The sequence below is a fragment of the Astatotilapia calliptera genome, chromosome 6 (assembly GCF_964374335.1).
Source record: "Astatotilapia calliptera chromosome 6, fAstCal68.1, whole genome shotgun sequence".
Lineage (NCBI taxonomy): Eukaryota > Metazoa > Chordata > Actinopteri > Cichliformes > Cichlidae > Astatotilapia > Astatotilapia calliptera.
In genome coordinates this window covers 9,692,974-9,718,358 of record NC_137427.1, presented here as the reverse complement: position 1 = coordinate 9,718,358, position 25,385 = coordinate 9,692,974, and the positions used below count along the sequence as shown (strand labels likewise).

Here is a 25,385-nt window from a genome sequence, read left to right as displayed (position 1 = left end):
AATAATCACCATTTATGCACACTTTGTTACAGTTATAGTTGCAATCTCTCACAAACTTGTTATAGATCAATTTGACTGATGTCATTAATGCTGTAATTTAAAAAATGAATCCAGTTGATAGCACTGTCGCCTCACAGCAAGAAAGAAAGTACGCTCTTGGACTGAGACCTCCTGGCTGGAGATCATCTGACTACAGTCATTGTTACTGAACTCAAATGTTTGCCATGTTATTTTATCCTGCAAGATGCATCAAGCAGGAGGTGGGTACACTGGTTTTTAAACAATGCTCAGTTGGTACTTAAGGGGTCCAGAGTCACCCAAGAGAATTTTCTCCACACCATTATACCAGCAGCAGCCTGATCCACTTTTACAAGGCAGGATGGATCCATGGATTCACTCTGACCCTACCTTCCAAATGTTATAGCACAAGTCGAGACTCGAAGCTCGGGGCAGTCCATTCTTCCAGAGAACAATCACACGCTAGATTTTTTCCTCTTTTGCAGCCCTTTCGCTATAAACCTAGAGATGACTGTGTGGGAAAATCACAGGAGATCTGCAGTTTCTGAAATACTCAAACCAATTTGAAGTGGTGTGTCTAATGTAGTGGCCTGTGAGTGTATATTATATGGTCAGTTTCATCTTCACATTCAGTAAAAATCACATCAAACACAATCTTATCCTTTACCTTGAAATTCAGAAAAAATACGCTATATATTAATGTAATAAAAGTTAGAAAACTCAAAATATTAACTTTCTATTTTGTTTTTTTTGTTTGTTTAATGAGTAAAGGAACCATTACAGTGGCATTTGCTTTGTCTACAGTCCAATGTTAAGTTAACTGTGAGGTTTATACCTAACATTATCACAATTTCCAGTTTGGGACAAGTTGTTGCATGACACAAGGAAGGCTGTGACATGTTCTAGTATAAAGAAGCACAAAAGCACTGCTACCAAACCAAACACATTTCTTTTTTTGTAATATTTTGAAGAAAGACAGATGATTAGAAATTCCAAAAGAAGACAGTGGTGGTACACCACCTCCTGCTTCTCTGTCCTTTCTTAAACAACTGCTTAAAACCTTTAGGTGTCTGAGATGCAACAGCTGGGCCTTTGATACTTGCACTTACAAGTCATAGTAATCCTTAGGGAATTGTAAGGAGTAGGAATGCAGTAGTCAGATATTTATTGTCAGCTAAAATAACACAAGTTAAAATACAATTAATTTCTTTTTAGAAACATAAATTATAAAAAAAAACCCATGACCATTCCTTTTCTTTCTTCATTACTAGATATCAGTCATTTTTTAACAGTAAAAGCAAAAAAGTCTTTTTTTTTGTAGCTGCAGGTGGCTACCTGTCACTCCCATCAACACAACAGCTATTGAAACAACTTTGCTCTTTTCACATTCGCTTTTTCGTTTTTCTGCCTTTCTCATAAGTAAGTAAAATTTATTTATATAGCACATTTCACAGATAAAAATCACAAAGTGCTTTACAATAAGATCAGACATACAGTGGGGCAAAAAAGTATTTAGTCAGCCACCGATTGTGCAAGTTCCCCCACTTAAAATGATGACAGAGGTCAGTAATTTGCACCAGAGGTACACTTCAACTGTGAGAGACAGAATGTGAAAAAAAAAAAAAAAAATCCATGAATCCACATGGTAGGATTTGTAAAGAATTTATTCGTAAATCAGGGTGGAAAATAAGTATTTGGTCAATAACAAAAATACAACTCAATACTTTGTAACATAACCTTTGTTGGCAATAACAGAGGTCAAACGTTTACTATAGGTCTTTACCAGGTTTGCACACACAGTAGCTGGTATTTTGGCCCATTCCTCCATGCAGATCTTTTCGAGAGCAGTGATGTTTTGGGGCTGTCGCCGAGCAACACGGACTTTCAACTCCCGCCACAGATTTTCTATGGGGTTGAGGTCTGGAGACTGGCTAGGCCACTCCAGGACTTTCAAATGCTTCTTACGGAGCCACTCCTTTGTTGCCCGGGCGGTGTGTTTTGGATCATTGTCATGTTGGAAGACCCAGCCTCGTTTCATCTTCAAAGTTCTCACTGATGGAAGGAGGTTTTGGCTCAAAATCTCACGATACATGGCCCCATTCATTCTGTCCTTAACACGGATCAGTCGTCCTGTCCCCTTGGCAGAAAAACAGCCCCATAGCATGATGTTTCCACCCCCATGCTTCACAGTAGGTATGGTGTTCTTGGGATGCAACTCAGTATTCTTCTTCCTCCAAACACGACGAGTTGAGTTTATACCAAAAAGTTCTACTTTGGTTTCATCTGACCACATGACATTCTCCCAATCCTCTGCTGTATCATCCATGTGCTCTCTGGCAAACTTCAGACGGGCCTGGACATGCACTGGCTTCAGCAGCGGTACACGTCTGGCACTGCGGGATTTGAATCCCTGCCGTTGTAGTGTGTTACTGATAGTGACCTTTGTTACTTTGGTCCCAGCTCTCTGCAGGTCATTCACCAGGTCCCCCCGTGTGGTTCTGGGATCTTTGCTCACCGTTCTCATGATCATTTTGACCCCACGGGATGAGATCTTGCGTGGAGCCCCAGATCGAGGGAGATTATCAGTGGTCTTGTATGTCTTCCATTTTCTGATGATTGCTCCCACAGTTGATTTTTTCACACCAAGCTGCTTGCCTATTGTAGATTCACTCTTCCCAGTCTGGTGCAGGTCTACAATACTTTTCCTGGTGTCCTTCGAAAGTTCTTTGGTCTTGGCCATGGCGGAGTTTGGAGTCTGACTGTTTGAGGCTGTGGACAGGTGTCTTTTATACAGATGATGAGTTCAAACAGGTGCCATTCATACAGGTAACGAGTGGGGGACAGAAAAGCTTCTTACAGAAGACGTTACAGGTCTGTGAGAGCCAGAGATTTTCCTTGTTTGAGGTGACCAAATACTTATTTTCCACCCTGATTTACGAATAAATTCTTTACAAATCCTACCATGTGAATTCATGGATTTTTTTTTTCAAATTCTGTCTCTCACAGTTGAAGTGTACCTCTGGTGCAAATTACTGACCTCTGTCATCATTTTAAGTGGGGGAACTTGCACAATCGGTGGCTGACTAAATACTTTTTTGCCCCACTGTACAAGTTAAAATTAATTAAAAGCCCGTTTGTATAAAAATGTCTTCAGCTGCTGCTCATACACCTAATTAAAGCTGTGAGCAAGAAAAAACACAATGACAAGCCTCTTATGGACACGTATTATGTTAGTTTAACCTGTTCCTGAGATAATGATGTGGTTTTGTATATACTGGGGATACTCACAGTATTTGCCCCTGTGAGTGCTATGGAAAGAGTGACATAATATTTAACCAGCTATACTACAGTCCCCTGATATTAATCTACATGAAACCCCCTGATACATTTGTCAGCATTATGTACTGGGCACTATATTAACTCCCTGATATATTCTCTACAGTGTGTGTTTGTGTCTGCACTGACGATGGCTTAGACGGTCGGATTGATCCAAGCCCGGGTATTTTACTGTGACAACCCATTAACGCTGCAGCGTATTTATAATGTTTCATTTAGGCATATCGCCCTTCTCATCAAATATTCATCTGAGGGGAGATTGCCTACTTTGTCTTGGCTGAACTCCCTCTGTCAACCCTATTTCTTTATTTGTGTGTTCTTGTATCTGCAGAAAACACAAGATCAACTCAGACTGAGTTGTGGAGATACATGTGAGCAGGCGCACAACTCCTTACGTCATGCGGCACCACTTTTTTGTCCTTTTCTCTGGAAGCTTGTACTTGTTGCCGGATTGTCCTGCATACTTTTACTGTATCTGCATGCATGTGTGTGTGTGTGTGTTGCTTGCCACCTGCACTGTGCATAACTCCAGGCATCAATCAGAGCTCATTATTGGTTATCTGTCGGCTCCACTTTCCAGCCTGCAGAGGTGCTAAATGTCTCTGTAAACCCCTGTGGGAGATAAACACCATCAATACTGCGAGATTTAACAGTCCCCAGGCGCATAATATATTCAAATACCTCTCCACTGTGTTACCTCCGTCTTCTCCTATTTCTCTTTCATGTCTGTGTTCCTTCTGTTGCTTCAGCCTCCTCTTCAGATGCGCCACCATCCCTCTGTTTGATATTTTTTGCTTCACCAGACCTCTCTTTGTGTCCTACCTTTGCCTTGCGCTTTCCTCTTTTTGCAGCAGCTGATAGATATTTTCTCCCCTCCCCATCAGTCTTCTGACTGGGGACACAATAATCCCTCTCTCGCTGGCTGGTCTTTAAAGAAGCTCTACTACACCATTTATCCCCAACAAGGATTATTTCAGCTTTTCCTGGAAAAGGTATTCTCACTTACATCACTCTCTGTATGAGAGAATTCAAAGGCAAAAGTCCATTTGCTAATCATGAAAAGTGCTGCTTTTCATGTGGAAACGACTATAAAGCTGTAAAGCTCCCATTCTAGTTTTATTATGAGCCCAAAAACTTCGAGTTATGTGGCACCGGGTCTTGAGTATTTCTTATTTTTAGCCTGAAGAAGAGAAAAATCTGAAAACAAGAAATTTGCAAAAAATAAAAAAAAAAAGTCCTTGGATGTTACTATTATCAGGTAAAGAGTTTCCGTTTGTCCAATATTCTGGTTTACTTTGGTTCTGTTTAGTGCAAGTTCTTCTACGCTGGTGAGATGGGAACCATAAAAATATTATACCCGCTGAAAATCAGTACATTTGTCTACATGTTTTGAGTCTAATATTTTTTGATAAACCTCAAAATTCAAATTTGCCATGTGGGTAACAGAGAAAAGTTTGGTTTGAGAAACATTAGTTGCTGCATGTAATTCCAGTTGTATGTGCATATTGCTCAAATAGGCTTCAGTGCTGTTTATATAGGTGGCCAGAGGTTCATCCACCTCTTTGTTCCACCTCTGATATTCAGCTCAAAGCACAGCTGTAAAAGCTACACCCTCACAGAGATGCAACTTTATGAAAGAGTGCCTCTACAGTCTACAAAAAGCAGCTATAGCATGGTGTCTCCATGGTGTGCATTCATGGAGATAATATTCAAATATTTTTTCTACCTTGAAAAAATACGAGTGAGTCATTCTTTTACTCTGTTGAGCCAACCCAAGGACGTGAAGCTGACAGGATATTGATCCGCAAGTATTAGGATGCCGAGCGGCTCAAGTCCAAGGTGAGACCATCCATCAGAGAGCCAGGCATAGATTAGTAGGTACACACTCCCACATCCCTCTGCTGTGCCACTCCCTCTTTTGCTTCATCACTCCTCCCAGCTTTGATGGTTTACCTCTCTCTCTCTCTGTTCGCGTCTTTGCAAGGACACCTGTACACGCTCCAGCTGGCAGGCGGACTTTGGATGTTTGGCAGAAAATTAAAGTCAGCAGTACATTTGAACCTCAGATCCACTGAAGTCCTTCAAACTGTGGACGCTGCGCTGTTGATAAGCGCGAAGAAGAGAGAGTTGTAGTTGGGAGTGCAGGGAGCAGACAGACGAGCTTTGCGCGGACTTTTGCTTCTCCGTCGTTCATTTATTTGCAGCCCACACTGACTGATGCTCATAGAAAAGTGACATGCAATCGGGAGTGAATGCGCTGAAGTCGTAGATAAACTGCGGCTCGCACAGATCCTGCAGGTTCAGCTTGGTGATCCGAAAAGAACTGAGAGGGAGGGAAGCATGAAATCCACGAGTCAGGATCAGAGTTTGTCAGACTCCAGAGAGCTGGACAGATCTTACGACCCACTCACAGGTAGGCGTGTCGTCATGTCACTCTTGCCTTTCTTTGTTTTAATAGTATTTTTTAATGATTTGGCGCTGGCCTGGCTCAAATCTCCACTAAGAAGTGCGCCTTCACTGCGGCGATGAAAGTTTTGGTTTGACGGAAGACTTCGGCTCATTGATATTCGACTGTGGGACTTTTAACAAACCACAATCAAACAATTAGTGAGTGTCTGTGCACGTGAACTCCCTGCTCTACAGCTCCCCCAAACAGCAGCATGATCTGATTAATTATTCAGAGTCTGATCTCACAGGTATTTTCCTTTGAAATGAACTTTACACCATCTCCCCACTTTTTGATAATAAGAATGTGAACTAATAGATCTAAAAATGTCAGGTCGCCATCATATGTTGATTATTTTTTAGTTGGAACTATAATACTACTACTACTACTACTAATAATAATAAGATAAATAATGTTCCATATGAATGGCTCAGCAAGAAGAAAATGTGTTACAATGTAAATAATAAATGGAGTTAACGTAAAGAAGTTAGTGTTTGATTTACAACTAATTGACTGTATGTGAAATAAAAGATGGGTAAATAATAGCAATAGTGGTATTATTTGAGCCATTAGCTATAAATTTAACTGAAAGCAGTCCCTTCTGTGGCCCCGTGCTACTGATCAATTAATAATTTAACTAATGGACAGAAAATTAATCAGAAATCATTATTAATCACTGTAGAAATTTGGCAACAGCCACACGCCTATCTTTAGGTTTTCAGCTGTGTTTCTTTTCTTCTTGTTTTCAGTTTTCTAAACAAGCAGCAGTCAGAAGACATCACCATCATGCCGGTCTGCTTTTATCTGGGCACTTTCCCCACCTTACTATTAAATAATTGACATAATGGTTCAATGACTTTGTTCCTCAAACATCAGTGCCATTAATTGGTTACAGCATAGCAACACGATTCTTCTCAGACTAGCTGAAGGAGTGAAAAATGAACAAACACATTAATTTGAAAAGAAAAAAGAAAACAAAGATTTGTTTATATGAACAAAGTAATGCTAATGAGTAGTTAGGATGATAAAAATCTCAATGTGGATTTACTGTAGTTTAGATAATCACACTGGTCGTAGGCCTTGAAGGTGAAAAGCAAGAGAACAGAAAAATATTGCAAAACAGGCTCTCGTCACCTAAAATTACATCTAGCAGTGTGAGTGTTTGTAGCCTAATTAGATCAGTGAGGCTCTTCTCTCTTTCAGACATTTCACTGGTTTATTTTTCTCACGAGTGCTTGCAAACACAATCCTCTTTAGAGATCACACGCGCAGGTCTCTCTTTGCTTTGGCAGGCTGGCCTGTCATTTTTCTGACAGCTTCCCTAAATAGTCCTTTCCTTTAAAAATAACCACATAAATGTGTAAAAATAACCCCTTTAATATGGTGCACATAGCAGCACCATTTAGTTTTTTATATGATGTTTCTAAAGTACTGTATGAGATAGATGTTATACAGATGACAGTTTATTTCATAGCTGATAGTTGCTGTCTCAATAGCAGGTGTGATATGCACTCAGCAGCAGGTTAAACAAACAGAGAACAGGTGCATGAGGTTTTAAGAGGTGTTTAGAAGACACAAACAAAGTGTTTTATTAAACAGTGAAGCAGAGCCCGAAGCCTCTTCCTTTCATCTCCATGGTTTTTGTCTAACAGCAACATATGCTTATGGAAAATTATATTAAAGTGTATTTGAAATATTCATCAGATAAAATTCACACTGAACACTACATGGTCTTTATGTCCAACCGTTCTTCTGTAAAGCTGCTGAAATCCTCATGTTGTTTACTTCTTGGTTCATGCATTATAGATACACATTCCTTTGTGCACTACACTTATTACAGTAGTACAGGCTGCCTGCTTCTGTGGGACAGTTAAACCATGATGTCACAGAAAAACACCGTTAAAAAGGCATTGGTTGATGGTTTGGGAAATCTGCTTAGATTGCATATGAAATTCTTGGAAGCAGCTTGCTATGATGGGCTTGCGACTTGTCCTCTGTGCACCCGATCTCTCATCCAAAGTCAGCTGAAATAGGCTCCAGTGCCCCCATGACCCTGGATTGAATAAGCTGTTAAGAAAATGGATGGATTTATCAGAATTCAGTTCAAAAAGTGGACCCAAATGCAGACCAGTAATGAAACAAAAGATGAGCTTTATTCAAAGGCTCAAACACAGACACCACAAACCTGGAAAAACCATGAGAAGGCAAAAAGGTGGCACGAATCACAATTCCACAAAAGCTGCTAGAAAGACTGGGATATTCATACAAACTCATCCCATACAGAAGGAAACCAAAGGTTCAAAATATGACCAAGAATCAGGATCACTGTGGAATTTAAAGAAATCAAGGCAGAAATCATGCACTACATAAATACCAAACAGTAACTGGAACTAAAATACAAAGCTAATCCTAAAGATTGTAATAAATATAGAATAGAAGGAACACAAGGAAGTAAACTCACCTAGAAGATCATGAAATAAAGAGAACTCGAGACTTTACTTGGTTAGAAACAAATCCACTCTGTGACTGATTGATGGATGGATGGACTTGGTACCTCAACATAAAAACTGTGAACATTTAGCCCTTTGTCCAAAGTTAAGATAATCAGTGTTAAAGCTCACTGATGAACACATAATGTGCTTAATTAATACATTCAAACCCAAAAGGCCAGGAGCAGTTTTCACAACTTTCTACATGTTTATTAATTAAATTCGTAGGTTTTGGTAGGAAGATGTCATGTTTCAATCTTAACCTTAGTCATAATTTGGGACTAATATTTTCGTGAGTGTTGTAATTACAGACTGGCTATAAAGATGTACCGAAATATGAAACATTCATAGTATGTCCACCATGTAATCATATCCAATTTTATAGCCTCAAAGAACTAATTTTAATAAACTCCTCAGCCTACACTATCATGATAAAAATATCTGAAATGACAGAAATAAACCTTGGGAAACATTTGTCTGAGCTGCACTTTAATGTTTTAGTTTTACCCACATCCCATCCACTAACATGGAGCTGATGGGGTTTCTGACCTACACTTTAGTCAGCCACCAAGGAGTGATTGAAAGGTTTATCTTCACTAAAAGATGAAAACAGCTTCTTGGTCTGAAAAGTATAGGCATTATAAAAGGGCCCCGAACCTGCATTATTTGGCCAGAAGCGGCTGAGTCCTTTGGTTGAACACTGATGTTTTCTTATATAAAAGTTTATGGGAAAATTACCCTTTGGTTCCCTTATACTGTGACCTCCGTGACTGTTTTACTGATGGGTTTATGGATTCAGTCACCAGCTTCAGTCTTATTGAACACAGCATAATATTTATTTTTAAAATTATGAGCCTCACTACAAAACACAAAAGCGGAAAAAGGCTGTTTATGTCTTTTATATACAGCTTATGGTCGTGTGACAGAATAATTTCCTCGAGTGAACAAACATGCTTGTGATATGTATGTTTGTGTGCTTGAATGAGAAAAGTGGCATCATTTTCAGACATTTTTTATACAATACTCAAGGATCAAAATATCACCTGAAGCCATCTATAATATACAACACTTACACATTTCATTTCAAAATAAAAGCCTGTCATGAGATAAAACTATTGATATGATCACTGCAGAGCTCATGCTGTCAGCCCCGAGTGAGCAAACTTAAGTATGTTTGCGTGTGTCAGTTCTTTTTCATGAAATGGACATCTATAATCTGAACTGCGTCCTTCTGGGGGATTATTGTAAGTACAGGAGCTGTTGCCCCTGGCAACATTAGCTTACAAATGTTCATTTAGTGCATAGGCTGTCATGGCCTCCTAAAGTCAGCATGAAATGCTTACAGTTAAATGACACACAGTTGTTGGTTTAACTCACCTTTTGCCAATTATTATTATTTTTACTTTAGAGATTAATTAAGCTTTTATAATGAACTGTAAAAGATTTTTAAGAATCGGTGAAAGATATACTGATACTTAGGTCACAGGTTGTGTATTGTCTCTCAGGGTTTGTCCTCCCCCCCCCCATGAAATAATAATAGAAAATACATTTTTTATAAGTAAAATCATCAGAATCTCCTTTTGAAGATTTAAGTCTTTCACTTCATGATTAAATTGAACTCCAAAGTCAATATTTTCAACCACTTCAATGTTTTTTGTCATCTCCCTGATCCAGCTCATCAAAAGCCTAATCGTCAGGCCCATCAAAAGCTTTAAAATCTGCTCAAGGTTTCTGAGAAAGTTATTGACCTTTTATGAGTAAAACTTGCCAAGAAATATCTTCAGCTTGGCCTTCAGAAACTTTTAATTTCGTTCTTTCAGTGAATCTTACTTTCCCCCCTGTGTGCTTTTTGAAACAGTGGATGAAAGAGGCTTTAAATAGTTACAATGATGGCTCAAAGAGGCTGTAAATGTAGTTATACCAAAGGGTGAAAGAGGCTGTAAAGATAGTTATAACGATGGGAAAGCGAACATTGATCTACCCCAGAGGACTGCATTTATTCAAATTGATTTACGCGATCAAAGTCACCCATGAGGGTCTCTTGAACTGACAAATAGCTGCTGGGTACTGTGAAATGTCAACATCGGCTGAAATAGCTGTTCAGTTTTGTTCATCCATAACTCCAGCTACCCCCTGCAGATATATGGTGCTCATTTGCAACACGTATGGGACAGGTGAACAGTTGCTTAATAATTAATCAGGTATGCTTTGTTGCTTTTGCTCATCTTCCAACTGTGTGAACGAATCAAATCATGACACAATGTCCCGCTAATGTTTATGAACCTGTGAACTCACAAAAGCAGCATAAAGCGTGCTTCAGCTCATTTAGTAGCTGTTTTTTATGCAAGAACAACCTCCAGTGTTGTTTGTGTGTAAAACAGTCACATCAAACAGATTCCCTCAGATGGGTTTTTAATAACTTAGGAAGTATTCGTGGCCTGAAATGCCCTGAAAAAAGGAGCCTTTCTGTTCCTTTTACAGTTTATTTTGTGCTTTTTTAAAAGTCATTTATAATTTTGCCACATTCAATCACAAATCTGAGGTGTTTTTCATGCAGCGCGAGTGTGTGTGTGTGTGTGTGTGCATTTGTGTGAAAGGCTGTATAAAGCTTTGTTTGTTTTTCCATGGTCATGCAGCTGCTGTATTTGATAGTTTGATTGATATATCCTCAGCATCCACTGTCACTGATGTTCATGATAAGTGCACTGAACAGTTACTGCCACCCTGGGAGCTACAGTAATTGCTTAAAGAAGACAAAAGCTTGCTTCTACAGGCAAAAAAGGAAAAGAGTTTCACTGTGCATTTTAATACTTTGGATGTATTACTGCAATTTACACCTTGCTTGTTTTGCACGTGCAAAGGGTCTTATATTTCATATTTGCAGCATCCGCTAACAGCGACTGATGTTTGTGGGTTCATAGGTTTCTCTTTATTGTGAATAAAAAGTTTACAGGTTAAACAGTTTTATTTGTTGTTCCATCATCATGATCATCATCATCATTATTTAAACACCTTATTTTTTAATTTCCTCTGCTGTTTCCAGTGTTTGGATCAATAGGACTGTGTGTATGTCTGCAGTTCTTTTTGTGTCTGATCTCAAGCCATTCACTGCTGCTGCTGACTGCACACGTTTGTTCACCCTTTATTTGACTTGGAGGCCCTTCACAATCTTAAACGCACCACTGCCCTCTGGTGGCAGAAAAAAACTTTTTCTCTGGCGACTACAGAACTACTTTAATTTTTAGACCTTTAATCATCCCGTTTTTATCACAACTTATAATAAATCTAAGCGCTTCCAAGAATGTTTTAAAATTTTCTTTAATGTTATATTTAACCAGTAATATGAATGTCTGTTTTCATGGTACCACAGCCTTACCACTATGTTAGTAAACTAGTTAACAAGTAGAGGACGCTTTCCTTCATTAGCGTCACTTTCTTCTGCTTCAGTTATTTCTAAGATTGTTTTCTTTCTTTATGTTTCTGTCTACTTCTTTCTTATTTCACCGTCTTTGCAGGGTTTCATAGCTTTTTTAATATTTTTTTTTTATCATAGTATATTTGCATATTTTAAATGTTTTAATGGTTTTATTTGACTTTGTTTTATTTTGTCTTGATGTTTATAAGTCTGTAAAACTTTACATGTGATATTGTATTACACAAAATAAACTTGGTTTGTCTGAGAAAACTCTAAGACAAAAGTTAAAGTTCAGAAAGTCGTTGCTGGAAAAAAAGATAAGAGAAGAAAGCAGAAAAAAGCAGCAAGCAGAGCAAAGGAAGTAAATGTCAGAATAGATTTCTCCATCCCCTCCTATCCACTTTCTGCTTGTCCTTGGCTTATTTTGGGTTAATATAATATTTCTGTGTCTGGCTTTGGAAAAGAGGCTAAAATCTACTAAACAAGCTTAACACAATCAAGAGCCTTTAACAATTCAATTCAGTTGTATTCATATAACACCAAATTACAGCATTAGTAATTAACCAATTAACTTTATATTGCAAAGTCATATCGCTACAAAATTATAGAGTTTATAGAAATTGCTAACAGTGGATTTGTTTAGCAAGAAGATGTCTTCAGCAGATCCGGTCTCGAGGGCGTGTGGTGCAAGAGCAGCTAGGGAAGAGGAGCATGGCACAGTGAAAAACAGACATGAAAACAATAAATGCAGGTTCAATAAGAGAGAGAAGGGGCAAAGCGAACAACAAATAAACTGGAGGAGAGAGAAGAAACAAAGTTAATGATGTGCAAAAGTGCCATCTAAATGCATTAGAAGTAAGAAGAGGGGAACTGAGAGGTTCTCAGTGCATTATGGCCGGTCCCTAAACTGCCTGGGCCTTTAGAAAAATGACTAAGGGATGGTTCAGAGTCAGTTAGTCACACAAGTTTGAATTCTGTCAGATGAATAATTGAACGCAAACATGCGACTTAATTAATAATTGAGAAGTCCTGATATGTTTTCTTCTTCTTCTTCTGGCTGCTTCCTTTAGGGGTTGCCACAGCAGATCATCTACCTTCATGTGACCTTCCCTAGTTTCCTCTTCCATCACTACATCCATGAATCTTCTCTGTAGTCCTCCTCATTTCCTCCGCCCTGGAAGCTCTGCCTTCATTGTTCTTTGTCCAGTTTTTCCACTATATCTCTTCTGCAGGTGTCCAAATTATCTCAGCCTCGTCTCCCTAACTTTGTCTCCATATCGCACGTCCATTTCAGTCACACCCAAAGAAAACCTTAGCATCTTAAGTTCTGCCAGCTGTGTTATTGTTAGTGTTACTGTCTCCGCAAACATCATAGCAGGTCTTGTAAAGTTTCCCTTCACTCTTGCTGCTACCGTTCTGTTAAAAAAAACCCCGACACCCATCTCTACCCACTCCACCCTGCCTACACTCTCTTCTTCACCTCAATTTTGTGCTGTCTGTTGATTTTCAATGGTTTATTTAAGGTCATCCACATTCCTCTGCTCTCCAGCGCATACTTCCACATCTCAAGTCTCTTTTCAACCTGCTCTCTACTCTCACTACAGATCCCAATGCCATCTTCGAACAGAGACTCCTGCTGTTTGCCTGTCCATCACCATTACAAACAAGAGGGGGGCTCATAGCTGAACCCTGATATAATCCCAATCCTGTCATTCCTACTGTGACCCCACCACTGTCTCGCTGTGCTCTTACATGGAGTACCTCGTGCAGTAGCACAGTTCCTCTCTTAGCACCCTGTTGTGTGATTTCTGTAGTTCTGATATCTTTGACTTCACCCGGCATTATTTTAGGTCCACCGGTACAGGAACATCACACTTTGGGTAAATGCGTCTAAATTAATGCTACAGCTTTTTAATGAGTTAGTCAAAAATATGGAGGTTTTAAAAGATAATGAAGAAGATAGCTTTTTGAAACCATAAAGAATTTGGTTGTTCTCTGAGTTTTCACCTAGCAGCACCATCACAATTTGAATTTGCCCAAGATTTCTATTGGCTATTTTGTTTTAGTAACAATTAACAAAAGTTAGCATTCTAACATGTTAAACTCAAACAGTAAACATGCTAAACATTATGGCAGCATTGCCGTTCAGTTTTTAGGGTTGCGGTGGCAGGATGGGTTATCTACAGTTTGAAGGTTGGTGGTTTGATCCCCGGTTGCTCCAGTCTGTATGCCAAAGTACCCTTGAGCAAGATACTGAACCCTGAGTTGTTCCTGATGCATCCATCAGTGTGTGAACAACATTAGATAGAAAGCACTTACACAAAGGAAAAAGGTGCTTGTATGAATCTGTGTGTGAATGTTATGTTGTATAAAGCATTTTGAGTGCTCAGGTAGAAAAGTGCTATATTATTTAAATGCTTACCACACTGTCAGCAATGCTTGCAGCGCTGTGTTAGTATTACAGATAATCCGTTGCTGTGTTTGCTGACTCCAAAAACCAGTTAATTTATATTTAAAGAGACCTTATAGTTAAATAAATAATGACACAAACTTCTTTTCATATCTAAAGAGAAATTAGATTAAATAATGTTAAAAATTTAGGAATCTGTCAGCTGATTTCTGTATCTTAGAGGAGCTCGGACTTGAGACTCGACTCTGCTGGGTCCTGTCCCAACAGATGTAATGGGTCACACAGATTCAAAGCCAGGTCAGCAAACTTATTTCTATGCAAGACAAGTGATTTCAAGTATTTGAGTCTAGTTTGCCCAGTGTTTTATCCATTTAGCATGGCACTGACTTTGTGGGCCACTGAGTCTGCTTCTAATCTCTGGTCTGATCTGGTTCTTTCCAGGTAATCCTCCATCCAAACCCAATAAAAAGACCTTAAAGCAGCGCTTCCTCAAACTGCTGCCCTGCTGTCGTTCTGGCTCCAGCTCTTCAGTTGATCAAAGCAAGTGTTAGGACACGCACTTTGTCACACCACATCAATTAAATTAAACACAAACAAAACATTGATTTTTACTCTTTTAGTCTCTTTGCCTTTTCCTCTCTAAAGTTTCCGTCATTTCAGGGACGCTCAAAGAGAAACTGTTTCCTTTCTGTCTTCATTCCTCCGATGCAGGGAGCATAGTTGAAGATGGTGAACTATCGACAGTGTGTTACAGACCTGAGGGCCTTGACCGTCTTGTACAGCAGACCAAATTCAGCAAAAAAGAGCTGCAGGTCCTCTACCGGGGATTCAAAAATGTCAGTCAACGTTTCCTGGAAATCATTGATCATTCCTCTTGCAATGAATGCGCAATACTTGAAAACCATCAATTATGATGTGGCTCTACTGTGCTATTTATGTGCATTGGAAAGTATGTGTGAAGGTTTTTTTTTGGTCCACATAATAATTTTATGATTTCCACAGGAGTGTCCGAGTGGTGTGGTGAATGAGGAGACGTTTAAAAGCATCTATTCCCAGTTCTTCCCTCAGGGAGGTCAGTCACACCCACTTCCTTTTATCCCATGTTTTACATTTTATTCAATTTTTTTTCTAAGGAGCTAGGTAGGAGGAAATGTTCTGTCTCATGTGTCTTCAATGTATTCACTGAGGATTGAACTGGTTAGGTGCGTTCAATTCAAATATGTATTTAAATTATAATACTTTCAGCTTTGCTTTACTATGACAGTGACAAATAACATACACATTTGTGGTTATAAACACTTCTTTCATCTTTAAAAGCAGGGTCAAATTATACACAATACTGTGCAAAAGTCTTGAACCACCTCTCATATTTTGCTTCCAAGGCACCAGATTATTAATGTTTTTTTAAGCGGTCTTTTGTCACGGTCTGCAATGGGAGACCATGGGGATGAGGGGGAGGGAGGACCCAAACTCAGGACTCTTGTGCGATGAATGTAGTGCGTTTATTTACAGTGATGTAAATATTACATAATAAATCCCCGTGCGCTCCCCTGACTCCCGTGCCATGTCTTCTTCCCAAAAACCGTGCTCGGTGTTCTCCGCTCCCATGTGTCCGCACAACCCGTCCTCACTGCCCTCTTGTTTTCCACGCTCCTCCTGGGGGGAAATAACAGAGGCAGCCGTCAGGACACTTAACTACAGCACTACAACTTTAATACACTCACTAAACTTGGGTCACTAGGAAAACTGACATGGAGTTTCACGCAACAGAGCGCAATCACACTCTTAAATAGCTCCCCCGACGAGGCTGATCAGCTGCAGGTGCGTGGCATGATCTTCAAGTGTGGCCAGCCACCTGGCAGGGCCACACCCACCAGGCCTGAAAGTGCCTGTCACCTGGCCTATCGGACCAGCCGCACCCACACACACCGGCCTCTACATACAAGCATGGAAGCACAGGAACAGCAGCACAGTGCAGTAAAAACACATATAATGAGTCCACACTGCTCATGGACCCTGGGCCCCTCAGATCCAGGTCCCTGACAGTCTTCAGCAATAGTTCTCCAGGTTTTTTGAAGGTCTTTCAAAGCTTTTCTTTGGGCATTAGCTGCTTTTTCATTCCTTTTCAGTCCTGAGCATTTACAGAGGAAAGCTACTTAACATTGACCTATGAACAATTTTTTGTTAAAACCATGAAGGATGGCTGACTGGAAATGACTGGTTTAAAAAATCTACAGCACATGAACACTTTCTGAAAATCAAGCAAAGACCTGAAACAGGACCTGAGAGATGCATCTGGCCCTTCTGCTGATCGTTATACTGTTCAAAGCTTCATCAGAAATGGTGCATGTGAAGAAGCCATTCTTGAGGAAGTGATACAGGGAAAAAAGGCTGAGGTAGTCCAAATTACACAAGAACTGGACTAAAATGTGAAAATTTGGGTCCAGAATGTAGTAAGTATGTACAGAAGAGGACAGGAGAGAGGTACAACAGTGGCTGTCTAAAGCTCTCTGTAAAACACTGGAGGCTCTGTCATAGTTTGGGGCTGCATTTCAGTCAGTGTTATTGAGGATCTTGTCAAAATTTATGGAATTATGAATTATTTTGATCCATCATCTGGAAAGCATCTGCTTGGCAACAGCTTCATTCTTCACAATGACAATGATCCCAAACACACCGCCAGTGCTGTGAAAGCTTACCTGAATAGAAAAACAGACAATGGAACACAATCAGTCATTGATTGACCTCCCCAGAGCACGGACCACGGCATTGCTGAAGAAGTGTGGGATCGTCATGACAGAGAACAGAACAAAAGGCAGCCAACGTCCACAGAAGAGCTTTGAAAGTCCTTCACAAAGCCTGGGGAACTATTTCTGAAGACTAATGCAATTACAGGAAAGCTTGCCTGGGAGAGTTCAGACTGTGTTGAAGGTCATACCAAATACTGACTTTCGGTTAGAATTGCACAAACTCTGTTTTTGTCTCATACACTGTACTTCCAGGTATGTTTGCACATGTTTTTAAAAAACTTGCTACATCTATTTCCCATTTTCCCAGCCAAATATATACGATGGGTGGCTCAAGACTTTTGCACAGTGCTTGTATACTTGTTAAATGTGTTTATCTGGCTTTAACTGAATCTGCAGTCATATATTAAATCATTTTAAAATCAGACTTTTTGTGTATCCGGGCGCCTGCTTAGTGGGCTGCCCACTGCTTCACTGAGTGAATGGGTCAAATGCAGAGAAAAACAAGTAATTTCCCCATGGGGATCAATAAAGTATCCATTATTATTATTATTATTGATATAATTTGTGCATAGATAAAATGCATTTGCATGTTTTTGCATGTTTACAAAGTGCGATAAACAACCCACGACTGAGCAGCACAGTTCAAAACACTATTACCTCTTAACTGATGCACATTTAATTACCTGTCCACATCTTTAATGTCTCTAATATTTTTCTGTTTCTGTCAGTTTAGGCTGTCATTACACAAAATCATTGACGTGACTGCTGCACAGTTACAGTAACTTCCTTTCTTATATTCTCTTTTGCAGATTCAAGTATGTATGCGCATTTCTTGTTTGAAGCCTTTGACACACAGAACAATGGCTCGGTCAACTTTGAGGTGAGATACACACCTCAAAGCCTCCTTTCATTCCCTGCAGCTCACAGAGATGTTTTCCCTTTTCCTTTTTCATCTTCTTTACTGTCCTTTTCTTTATCTATGCTGTGTAGTTTGATTATACTTTTTCTTAGAGTTTGGAAGAAAGCAGCATAAAGCTTTGTTCTTGGTGCACATCTTGTATAAATCTCATTACTTTTTAAAATGATTTCACTCTGTTGGTGAAACTCTGTGGGTGTCAGTATCACAGGGTTGGAACTGAAAAAACATAAAACATAGTATCAATGCAGCAAATATTGAAAAGTTTTGTCTGTGCCTTTTTTGTCTTTATTGTGGTCTTCACTTTTAGTGCCTGTTTTCTTTCCCTGCTGTAGGACTTTGTTATAAGTCTGTCCATCATCCTGAGAGGCTCCATCACTGATAAACTCAACTGGGCCTTTAATCTGTATGATATCAACAAGGACGGCTGCATCACCAGAGAGGTAAACCAACCAATCACTGCCTGTTTTTTTCTTTTTATTACATTGGCAGCTCATGTCTTTTTCATATTTATTTTCCTTCTGTCTGTTCTTCCAGGAGATGACAGAAATAATGCACTCCATCTATGACATGATGGGGAAGTATACATACCCCCACATGAAAGATAGTGCACCGAAAGAGCATGTTGACAGCTTCTTTCAGGTAAAAACTCACAAATAATCAGATCACACATCACACATCTCCAACACTGAACTCAAAGTGAGTCAGAATGTACTGAAAGTGATGGGTAAAGCATTTACTTTATCTACTGTGTCACTGTTGTGCCCATTAGTGTAAATGTGGAGCTGTGGGTTAAACAGCCAGCTTCGTCAGAGAGTGGATATCTATGAATTTGAATATTTTGCTTTTGCTCTGCTTCATACACACAAAAATAACCCAACTTAAAGACATGTTTTATTTCTAAATTGGGCTTTTAAATGATGAATAATCGTCCAAAAGGCAAAAAATTTGAAGCTAAACAGTGTAGCTCAGAAAACAGATCCCTGTGGAACAACACATCTCGAAGCAGCCGTTTCTGGGTTTAAACCGATGATAGTAACAAAAAAAACTTTTGTCTATGAAGCAGCATTTACCCAGTCTAATGCTGATCCAGACACACCCACTGCCTGATGAGACTTATTCAATAAGATTGTGTGATCCACATTTTCAAAAGCTTAACTCAGATCTAATAAAACCAGAACTATTTTCAATAGATTGCTGTATATCTTACCAAGTTACAGCCCACTCTCGATTACTGGGAAGCATGGTGTCACCTGCCTGCATGTGAGTGATGGCAGGTGAAGGCGTATCTTCATTCCTGTGCACAACATAAATAAGCAGGAATCCACCTTTTCAGCAATTTGGTAGTGGTGATTAAACTAGAACATGTTCCATGGACTTCCACTGAAAATGGGCGGTTGGCAGTGCCAGAAAGCTGTAAAAAAACCCAACAAAAAACCCTGACGTCAATGATTATGGGAGGACCTGCTGAAAGGAATTCATTGATGATCCATAGTGGCAGCCCCAGCTTCCATTACTGTTTCTGAGTCCCTTTGAAATGTCGACTGGTTTTTCAAAGGCAACGAGGTAGAATGGACTTCACACCAACTGAGAAAGCCTGAGCTATGATGTTTGGGCTACTTAAGCTACCCCCTAGAGTTACTATAGAACATAGATTTTTTTAGGCCAGTCCCTGTTTTTTGTGTCATCTGGTAAAATAATTTTTGTCCTGCAAGACTGGAGCATTTCCAGAAATGTCTAGTTGGCTCACAAACACAAATGTAAACAATGCAGGTTTTAAAGGATTTTGCAAATATGTGAAAGAACTTTTAGCACCTGGTAAAACTAAACTTGGAGAATGAGGTCAATACATTTTAAACTTTCATAGTTAATGTTCCTATTTGTGTTTGCCATATTGCTATATTTATTCGGTTAAATATAGGGTCATGATAGACCGTAACAAGGTTGGCTGTTATTAATTATGTCACAGAACTTTCCATTATTTTTTTCAGCACAAATGGGTCAGAGCCTGTAAAAACTGTGAAAGGTTGTAAGAGAGGTAGATTTTATAATTACAAATGTCACATCTGCACATCCCCTCATTTATGACTGGGGTCATGAATGAAGTCATTTAGTTACTTAAAAGTTAAATCATCATTTGTAACTTGTTGCATTTTTCCAGAAAATGGACAAGAACAACGATGGAGTGGTCACGATGGATGAGTTCCTTGAGACGTGTCAGAAGGTTAATAATAATATCTGTTTCAAACAGCAGTGCAGCTACACATCCACAGCTGCTGAAAATACAGAATTCTTTTTTCTTTTTCAGGATGGGAACATCATGCAGTCCATGCACATGTTTGATAATGTGATCTAAGCATTGGTGGACATAGACAGAAAACAGATTTCCCACCTGTTTGGAGCTCTCGGCTCAAATGCAGCTCATCGCCAGCGTGGATGAATTTTCTGAGCTTCAACAGCGGTCCAAGGTTCAAGTAGCAGTGACCTAAAGATACCGACCCCAAACACACATTTTCTAAAATACTTTTAATGAATAGACTGAGCAGAATGAGTCAAGTGTTGATGCAAAATTACTTGACTTGTGGGAAATGTGAGATTTTATTTTTTATACTACACATACGAATGAAAGCGTTAAAGGTACGCCATGTTGCAGTCTGACGAAAACAAAAAGTGCTAATGAACAGTTTCCTCAAGAAAGCAGCAGATATGCACAAGCAGCTGCGATTTTAAAATTTGATGACGTTCTTTCTAAATTATGACTATTACAATATTTCTCTATTGCATGTGTTTACACACTAAAGTGAGACAGAGGCACCGGTTATACAGACGTGGAACAAATGGAATAACTCTTAAATGTTGTAAAGTATCACACACTCTCTCTAATCACTCTTGTCCTATAACAGAGGATAGCTTTAAGTTTGAAATCAAAGCAATAATCTTACATATTATCAGTTCTTATCTGTTCTCTGTGTTCTTATGGAGCTCACCACTCACATTTATTATAATTGTGCATATTGTGTGCATGATGTATCTGTTTTCATTGAATAGTTTAATGAAAGTGTTAATATATTTTCTATATGGGCATAGTAACGATGGTGAGGAGGAAACTAAAAATCACACAGTTGCTATGCAAAAGCAAAAATCATTAAACTACTGAAATATGATTGATGGGTCTGGCTCGGATTACTTGTTTTTTTTTTTTTTTTTTAAAAGTGCTGAAACAGTGCTTAAGAGGGTGTCACCTGTCCAGATTATGATGTGCATTACATTCATGCAGCAGAATGTAATGAGAGCCGAGCTTTTAAGAAGTTCCTGGCACGACTTCATCTGCAAACAAGGTGCATGGAGCAAGTTCAGCAACACTTCATTTATATTTTATTTGTAATGTGTTTCAACTTGTTGATTTTTTTCAGGGTGATCATAAAAACATATGACAAACAATACGTCCTCTCCACCGATGTTGCAGTCGTCTCTTACTTGAACACCTTCAGCACTAATTTGGCTCCGAGAGGATCTTTAAAGCTTCAGCGGCAGGAAATGTTTCTTTTACCCATAAATTGGAAACACAATTAAATGACTTTTTTTGTAGAGAAATGTCTATTTTCAAACTGAAAGCAGTGTAGCCAATGAAACCATTTTTGCCTTTGAATCAGACTACTAATGACAAGAGTAATAAAGAACTTGCTTAAAAAAAACAAAAAGAAAATAGCAGGTGTATAATCAGAAATTGTTCAACTGGGTGTTGCCTAAACAGACGATATAAACCCAGCAGACAACCATTAGATGTACCATGCTCGTACTGGGTTGGACCCAAATGATAAGCGTAAGAAAATGGATGTACAGAAAACGAGAAAAAGCACATTTCTGATTTATAACTCAATAAACATGAACACAAGAACATTTTGAATATATATCCTTTATTTTTATTAAACAAAATTTAAGTAAAAACTCTTAATAAGTAGAAAGACAAATTTCCCTGTCAGTAGTTTTTTTTTTTTTTTTTTCAACCACAGCTGTATTATCTCATCTGTTTACTACGGAGTTGGACAAATCTGTTGCACAAGTATGTAAATGAGGTTTTTTTTCAGTGGCTACATATGATTTCCTCTCTAAATTCATTTTAAAATCAAAGGCATCTCTTTCCTTATTTTCTGGTAATTGTGCATAATGTGAAACTTTCCCAGTAAATAACTTATAAAAGTTGAAGATGACTCTTGAAAACAAACAAACAAATAAAGCAACCGTACTGATCAACTACAGTCCAAATAAAACGCATCAGATGATTACAGAAGAGAAGGGAGCAGCTGTACAGTGTTAGCTCGAGTATCTCCGCTTCTCCCCATTTGCTCACGTCTACTAAATTTTGTGACACATGAAAGGAGCGTTAACCACCTCTTCGCTGACTCTTGGGCCACGGTGTGAGAAAACTGACAGTATATAGAGCCAAAACTACAGCAAAGTCAGAAATGTGTCTTACAAAGGCGTTAAGCGGAGTTGGTGAGTTGGTGCACTGTGCACGCTGAGCCACCTCTGGCAGTGTTTTCAACTATTATTCTCTTTTTCTTTCTTTTCTTAAAAAAAGAAAAAGCTACGATTATCATCACAAAATAAAATCTCTTTGGCATAGAATACCCACCCAAAAGCGTAAACAACCACGCACACTCATGCACTCACTCTTAGAAGGTTCTTAAAAAAACAAAACAAACTACAAGCATCAATGTCAAAATTATAATCTGCAAAATTATGCTATAAAACAAAGTTGAGCCCTGTTAAGATTATGAGTCCCATACTCGGCAATAATTGTATATATTACATCAGGTGGCGAGCAGAGGAAAAAGACCTTTCGTGATGACCACGTTCTACTCTTCTGTGTCCCGTTACATCCTAAATCAGCTCTTTGCTGCCTTCTCCTCGTCTGCTTCTTTCCCCTGAAAGAATACAATTTTAAAAAAGAAAGTTATTATTTCACAAAAACAAAAAAGTGTTTTTATCTTTTTTCCTTGCTCTGAAATGAGCAGGACTTTATTTGAAAAAGGGTGATAACATTTTGCTGTTAAAGCATTTCAGAGGTACAGGCTGCAGTGCTTTTAAAGTGCATTAGTACACTACATTAAAACCACTGATAAGTGAAGTCAATGGCATTGATCATCTCTTTATAATTTAATGTTCTGCTGGGAAACGCTAGGTCACGGTATTAATGTGGATGACACGCCTCGCAACACCCACAGAAATGGCTTAAGATGTTTACCCAATCGCCAAATTCCCAAGAATCTAATTTTTACTGATAATTTCAGGCTGCACAGAGAAGCCGCCTCACAATTCCCAACATCCAAATCATCCGCTGTCAATGACCCACTGTTAGACACTACAGGACACTCCCACAGGATCTTATACAGTGGATATCACACAAGTGGTTTAAATATTGTGGCTGATCACAATATATAACAAGAAAATAACATTTCAAAAAAGTACAGAGATAAATTCTACACGCTGTAAAAGGCATTTAAGTGTTTCTTCTGTGTTTTTAAGAAACCCCAGAGAACATAAGAATTTGATCTTTTACTTATACAAGTTCAAGATTATGCTTTTGAAGCTTGGACTTTGTGCACACACACAAACAAATGGCATTATTTCTCACACAGTCCCGATCAGCTGAGTCTAAATAAAGTAAGATGACTGGCTGAAGTAACATTAGCATCTACTGACCTTAATAATGGTCAGGTGGGTACTGTTGTCTTTCGTAGGGCAAACTGGCTGCGTATTCGTCATGCATCATAGTTCCATCCATGCTGTCCATGGGCATGTCACCTGGATATCCGTATCCTTGGAAACCAGCATCTAGCTCTGCAAAACAAGATGTGTAATTATTATATTAAGGCACATTTCTGGATTACTGGGATCAAACTGAGGGAGAAAAAAAAAAGATTTATTTTTTTATTTTTTTTACTTAGTTGGATCAGAGTAAGAAACAAAATACCAAAACCATAAAAGGAAAAAAGGCAAGTAAAGGAAAGGATAGGACGAAGATGCAAACATAGATAATGAAGAAACACCACAATGGGGGCGAGAGGAAGACCTTAACTTGATAATAATGAAAAGGAAATGATGTATCAGGAAATCAAACACAGAAACAAACAAACACAATGTTGTTTTCAATGTATTCGTTTTAGATTTTCTTAGATTCTGGTATAATACACCTTGACTGGGGAAAAATTATATAACAAAGCACAGATGGAAAGAATTGATAAAAAAAGCAAGTTTAAAATTAATTTAAGAAGATATAACTGACGGTTCATGCGAATCTCAAATTAAAAATTTTACTTTACGGTACATGAAAAATAAGTAGCCATTTGTTTTTTGTGCTGAGCTTTGTGATGAGCTCATTCTTATAGCTACCAAATAATGAAAGTAGTTTGTAAGCAGCAGCAGGGAGGCAACCTGCTAACAAATTATTGCGCTTTCATGCTGCGGCTGCTCTCCGTGGTGTAGTGACCCACTGCTGAGGAATGTGCTGTATGTGCACATTTCAGCCACAGTTACTCACCATCGGGATAGGGTCCCTCCATGACAACTGTGTTGTGGGCCTGCAGATAAGTCACGAGAGGGCAAAGGTCAAATGAAGCCAACACTTTGATATAGAAAGATTTTTAATGCCACAAAAATGCCAAGATGTATTTGACACAGAAACAACCGACGTGAATAAACAAGTCTACGAGAATCTTCATTAATCTTCAGCTGTCGTGTTGGTGCATCAGAGGGTGCCACACCCACTCACCATCTCCCAGGCAGCGGGATCGTTTTTGAACAGAGAGTGTGTGAGCTCCACAGACACTCGCTTCCTGTAGTCTGAGTTCTTATCCTCGGAGATGCGGAAGAGGACGGCTGCGGCGTAAGTAGCTGGAGGGGAAAGAATAAGAAAACAGTCAGTGGTCGGGGTCAGCGTTAGTTAATAAACTTTGAAAGCTTAATATCTGGAACAGAATGTCCTTTACTTTGAGCTTCAGCACATTGGTGCAAAATAAAATGACCAACAGTGCGATTTACAGTGGTTGATCTATGAGTAAGCGTGGCCTTTTTAAACATCTAGAGCTCAACGTTTTAGAGTTTACAAGTATAACAGAGAGCATATAAGACAAAAAAATGCATTTTATTTTTTTGGTGTGAAATCCTTCCTACCTGAAGTCATTCCTGATAAAGAAATGTGCAGCTACATCCTGTTTATTTAAGGCTTATTATACTTCATTGGGTTCATTTGGGCTTTTTCCTCCTTAGCAATGTAATTATAGTGACAGACTGTTGTATCTGCAAGAGCTTCTAAATGTGAAGCTACAGCAGGGGTGGGCAATCTCAGTCCACGAGGGCCGGTGTCCTGCAGGTTTTAGATGTGTTCTCGAACCAACACAGCTGATTTAAATGGCTAAATTAGCTCCTCAACATGTCCTGAAGTTCTCCAGAGGCCTGGTAACGAACTAATCATGTGATTCAGGTGTGTTGACCCAAGGTGAGATCTAAAACCTGCAGGGACACCGGCCCTCGTGGACTGAGATTGCCCACCCCTGAGCTACAGCCAGTTAACCTGCGTCAGCATAAAATAAAATGGAAACA

The 25,385-nt window shown here is 39.1% G+C and overlaps 2 protein-coding genes across 5 annotated transcripts in view; one reads left to right on the top strand and one right to left on the bottom strand.

Moving 5' to 3' along the window:
* Window positions 1-5,306: 5,306 nt before the first annotated feature.
* LOC113023767 (A-type potassium channel modulatory protein KCNIP2-like) lies at window positions 5,307-22,005 on the top strand. 2 transcript variants are annotated; one of them, XM_026170115.2, is made up of 9 exons: window positions 5,307-5,767; window positions 14,556-14,654; window positions 14,826-14,950; window positions 15,117-15,186; window positions 17,674-17,744; window positions 18,116-18,223; window positions 18,318-18,422; window positions 19,942-20,004; window positions 20,089-22,005. In XM_026170115.2, the coding sequence occupies exons 1-9, from the start codon at window positions 5,695-5,697 to the stop codon at window positions 20,134-20,136; spliced, it is 762 nt and encodes a 253-aa protein (XP_026025900.1). In that variant the 5' UTR covers window positions 5,307-5,694; the 3' UTR covers window positions 20,137-22,005. The 2 variants fall into 2 exon arrangements, with proteins under 2 accessions (XP_026025900.1, XP_080158483.1); XM_080302357.1 differs by having other exon boundaries at window positions 14,556-14,658; window positions 14,830-14,950.
* The window catches only part of jupa (junction plakoglobin a), a 19,908-nt gene continuing 16,203 nt past the window's right edge, over window positions 21,681-25,385 (bottom strand). For all 3 annotated transcript variants that reach the window (XM_026170113.2, XM_080302356.1, XM_080302355.1), the window contains exons 13-16: window positions 24,556-24,677; window positions 24,325-24,364; window positions 23,487-23,624; window positions 21,681-22,708 (exon numbers count right to left, since the gene is read on the bottom strand). In XM_026170113.2, the coding sequence (XP_026025898.1) occupies window positions 23,488-23,624; window positions 24,325-24,364; window positions 24,556-24,677 (299 nt within the window). In that variant the 3' untranslated portion in view covers window positions 21,681-22,708; window position 23,487. The remainder of the gene's footprint in view (window positions 22,709-23,486; window positions 23,625-24,324; window positions 24,365-24,555; window positions 24,678-25,385) is intronic.